At 49.8% G+C, this 4,816-nt stretch overlaps 1 protein-coding gene across 1 annotated transcript; it reads left to right on the forward strand.

Annotated features, from left to right (window-relative positions):
- Positions 1-3,571: 3,571 nt before the first annotated feature.
- Positions 3,572-4,816, forward strand: LAJ45_05346 (uncharacterized protein; the record flags this gene model as incomplete). Its single annotated transcript, XM_046114917.1, has 1 exon — positions 3,572-4,816. The coding sequence occupies one exon, from the start codon at positions 3,572-3,574 to the stop codon at positions 4,814-4,816; it is 1,245 nt and encodes a 414-aa protein (XP_045971954.1).

Here is a 4,816-nt window from a genome sequence, read left to right on the forward strand (position 1 = left end):
GGGTTTTCTGATTTCTCTGGAAACCCTATTAACCTACATGGCAACCACCCCATACATACAGTACCATACCAATCCCAAGCTATTTTCAACTCGCGGTCGCAAGGGGTTCCTTAGCCCGGTCACTAGACCCCTCTACTTCTTTCCCCTCGCCATACCATAATAGGTAAAATACATGTATGAAGTGGTACATACTATACTGCACGCACGACATGACGCAGTTTTATGGTGCAGTTTTATGGTTATGCGAATCGATTCCTTCGGTTCCTTCCTGATATCATGTACTCTAATGCTGAGAGTCGTACTCTACATGTAATTACAAAATTCCTTCATGCTCTTCTGTACCGGGTATCGACGAGTTGCATGCACTTTGTAGAGTATAGAGTATTCTCAACGAGACTCCCTTTTCAGCATTGATGGACGTTTAGCTATAGAAGAAAGAGGAGATGCTTATCTGCCTACCTTCGCTGCCCAGCGTGTACCCAAACTACAGTACTCATAAGTCTACGTAGTCAAAACATACATCTTGTCCAGAGCTACATGTACACACAGGGTATGTACACAGCGTAGAATACTAATCCTCGAACTTCACATACTCAACCTTATCGACTTCTCGGCTAATTAAGTAATCGAGAAAGACCAAAGTAAGCTTAACGGGCTAGATAAGCCTTCATAACCTTTCGGAATCTGAAATCCACAAGGACGGAAGCGAGTTACGACTAACTACTCACGATCACGTAAAGAGATTCAAACATGGAACAGCTTGTTAACACCGCCCGTCGATCAGCACTTTCATCATACTTCCTCTTTCTCTACAGTCGTCGTGGTGATTGGTAGCTTTCATTCGCGAAGGAGGGGAAAAGAAGAAAAGTGTTGAAAACAAAGGCCGACGGAGATAAAAACAGTAACTTACTGTCCTCAAATTTCAATGTGGTGCAGCGAGTCGACACTGACTGACATATGCCAGCGGCCTGTCCCTCGCCACAGAGAAGACCAGTGCTACATACTTTGGACTTACCATAAAGATACATAACGACATCAAACCCTCATCATTTTTATTTTAATGATATCCGACTCCCGTCTATAGTGCCGTACATGATACCCTATCAGCGGCGCATCGATCCCTATGGATCCATGCAGATATATACATAGTGGCGCTTGTACTCTACCAGTGCGCGCCCCCATATCCCCCGTAAGTGCGTAGGGCAGAGAAAACGTGAGCTCTCTCGTCGGCTTTATTCTTCGCGCTCACTTCCGGTACCATAGTTGAGCGAGGTCACAGTGTTGATGAGAAATCAATGTAATCGGCTTTTTAAATAGATCTCCGTCTACTACTTTGTTCTTACTGGCTGGACCGGACTACACGTAGCGATTCCGCAGGTTCGCTGACGATAAACCCCCGCAATAATACGGCCACATCACATTGAGGTAAGCCGAAGGCCCAACGCGCCCTAAAAAAAATAAGCAAACACCAAAAAAGTCTACATGGTATATGGTATGTATGTTGATTGGGATATCCGTGATCAACGTTATGTTGGAACAATCGCCCCCCGAGGTGGAGGTTCATTTTCAGGAAGCTGGATCACAACCCAGTTGCACGAACAGCCTAAACAATCACAACAATACACACGGCAAGAACCCATTGGATTGCCGCCAATGGTCCAGGTAATCGGGTTCTCTGAGTTGCAAGACCCTTAGTGTTCTAGGCCTCCCTGGGACTTTGGGACGCAACAGCGCTTTAAAACCCATTCAAAAAAACCTACGCAAGGGGGAGAATCCCGCAACAGGTTAAGAAGAAGACCCGGGCCACGCTAGACCGCCCCCCCTTCCAGAAGGCCACAAGGTCAGTGCGGGGGAGTCACCTAAGCAAGGCCCGAAATATTCCTAGTTAACTGGCCGTGAGTTTAATATCCATCCCACTGATCAATGGGATACCTTACTCAGTCGATGAGAACCGGCTGGTAGGGGTACGTATGTACGTATGTACGCATGTACAGAGAAATTTAAAAAAGAAGGCTTGCTCTGATCAACCTTGACATTAACCTAACCAACACAATCCTGGAAACGGCCACTAAGTCTGATGATGGTGCTGAGCGCTGGAGCCAATAATACCACATATCATGGAATGATCATATAGTATTTTTTTTATGGCGTTACTCAAACTGCTTTCCGCGGGGAGGCAAAATACTCCTATCGTATCACTCACCCTCTCTCCCTGCGTGATATTCGGATTCGATAGCTCTTCGTGGCCGCCTAGGCGGGGTTTTCTTTTCATGAGAGAGCACACAACATGAACTTTCCTCCTGATATCAACTAACTAGCGCCATTGACGTGACTCGGAAGTCCAATTGCCAATTAACGACAATGATCAAAATTTCTACCTACTACCCGTCGCAGATAACTGCGCACGCTTGACGTCCTAACTGCAGCGGGATGATCGGCTTGGGCGCATGGAGGCACCTCCATGATGGCAACTAGCACGCTTGTTTCAACCCCTCCAGTCGCGCCTGTTTCAACCCGTATCAGAATTTGATGCCCAAGGCAATAATGTCACTGCATGAGTTCTCTAGAGTACATGAGTACGCCCCTCGATCCGGACTAGCGAGCTATGTTTAATACGTTACCAAAAGTACATAGGTACATATTTTTATTCCCTCGTTATATAGTCGGCTGATGACCCACACAAGCAACCATTCCCGCGCATTCGCCACACCTTATCTCAACCCCGGAGGAAGGCGGCGAAAGTGCTGATGAGGAAATGGCAGCAGTATTCTATTCCCCCAGGGAACTCCCCCCCCCAGAGCACATGATTGGCTCGAGCGTCGCACTTCGGGTTGGCTTCTATGACAACATGTATTTTCGTACCTATCCCTGGGTGTTGTTTTTGCCACTGATCATACCTGGTCGGGACTTTTTGTCCGCGACGCCTCCTCTTGACTTTGTGAGTCTGGGACTGAGGCTTGTTTTTAACTGTCAGCCTAGTTGCAGCTAGTCTCCAGGGTGCGCGGCGATTGTGTTGACTAATTTTGAGCGCTAGGGTTAGGGTTAGATTTAGCCTTGGTCATAGTCTATCACTCGGGTCAAGTGTTTAGCTCGGTTGCGCAGCGAGAGGTTTGGCACATCTTAACGAAAACAGAGGTTTTCTCTATCCCTTATAATTAGTGAGAGTATGTACAGTACCGTACATACATACATATGTTAACGGATTTCTAGGGCATTCACATTCTGCAGCTAGCCACATGTATGCATCGATACATTTATCTTTGTCAGAGAGGAGTTACTCTCCTCGATCTCACGATGCCATTCTCCGCGTTCTTCTAAGGGTTGTCACTATATGGCAATAGCCGGAGACAATGGCCTCTTGCTTCTTTCCCCTAATTACAAAACATATTTTCCTCGAAGAAGATTTCCAAAGCTGCAAACCCAAGAATATATGACGCCCTGATGACCGATCGCTCCTGACGGTTAGAATACCCCCCGCGAAGATTTGAGAATGTGAATAGAGGGGAGATGTATAAAGGATCTCACCCCCTCGCACAAGTCTCCTCTTCCTCCAAGTATCTCTAACCGCACAATGGCCACCCCAAAACCCGTCCAGCTCCAGGAGTACCCGCCTCCAGCGTACACTGGCCAGGGGTCCTCCACCCCCGGCTACTACAGCGCTATCTCCGACCCTTTCGCCGACCCTGCACCCTCCCACCGCCCGCCCCTCTCTCGCGCGCACTCCTCCTCCCCACTCCCCGCCACTGCCCGATACCCCCCACTTGCCTCTGGATCCTTTTTCTCCCGTACCAGGGACGAAATCTATTTATTCTTCCACAGACCCTTCTTCTGGATTGCCCTAATCTGCAGCTCCCCTTTCCTCTCACTCATAATCATCGACATCGTCACCACCACCGCCTTCCCCTCCTCTGTGCTCTACCGCGAGCTCCTACGCAGTAAATTCGAATACGCAACAGTCATCATCTGCATATTCACCGCTATTAGCAACTTCGCCTTCGCCGTCATGGGCACCAGCGCGTACCGGTGGAGCAAGAAACCCTACGTGGCACCTACCATCCTCTGCACCGTCTTCACCTTTTTCTTCATTTTCGCATGTTGCTGGCGCACGATCTCTACGCGGATGCACAACGCCAACCCCGCGCAGTGGCCCACATGCGCAGCACGGGGCTTCGGCGCCACGATCACGGCAAGCATCGAGGTTGGCCACGGCGCCAGCAACATCACGATAGTGTCTGCGCACAATAAGAACGACGTGCTCGGCCTGCAGCTCACGCCGACGGTGCAGGAGAGTCGCGACTTGAACTACTTCTACGCCAGCGCGGTGCCGTGGTTATCGAGTGAGCGGGTGTGGAGCGCTATCGATGCCACGGGCGGAGGCATGAATGTAGATTTGTCGCTCGAGAAGCACCGATACGGGTTGGTCTATGCGGGTAACACCACGAATGGGCGCTTCGCCGATAATCGCAGCTTCTTTCTAGTGTTTCCCGAGCTGGGGATTAAGTCTTCTTCGACGCGGACGTGGAGCTCCAGCTCCCCTCCTGACCTTAGCCGCGTCGGTAGTGATATTCGCGATGATGAGCGGCCGGTGGTGGAACTGGTTGAAGGGAAGCGAGTGGTGTTGGCGACAGTGCCTAGTGAGGTCGAGAGGGGTCAGAACAAGGATAAAGGTAAGAATACTGAGATGGTGTGGCGGATGTGTGGGATGTGGAGCGTGGAGGAGATGTTGGCGGATAGGGAGGTAATGGAGAAGGTTTTGGCGCCGCTTACAAGGCTGGGGGTTGAGATGGAGTTGTGGGGGGCAAAGAATGCGGACTAG

This window comes from Morchella importuna, assembly GCF_003444635.1.
Source record: "Morchella importuna strain M04M26 chromosome Unknown Morimp01GS014, whole genome shotgun sequence".
NCBI lineage: Eukaryota > Fungi > Ascomycota > Pezizomycetes > Pezizales > Morchellaceae > Morchella > Morchella importuna.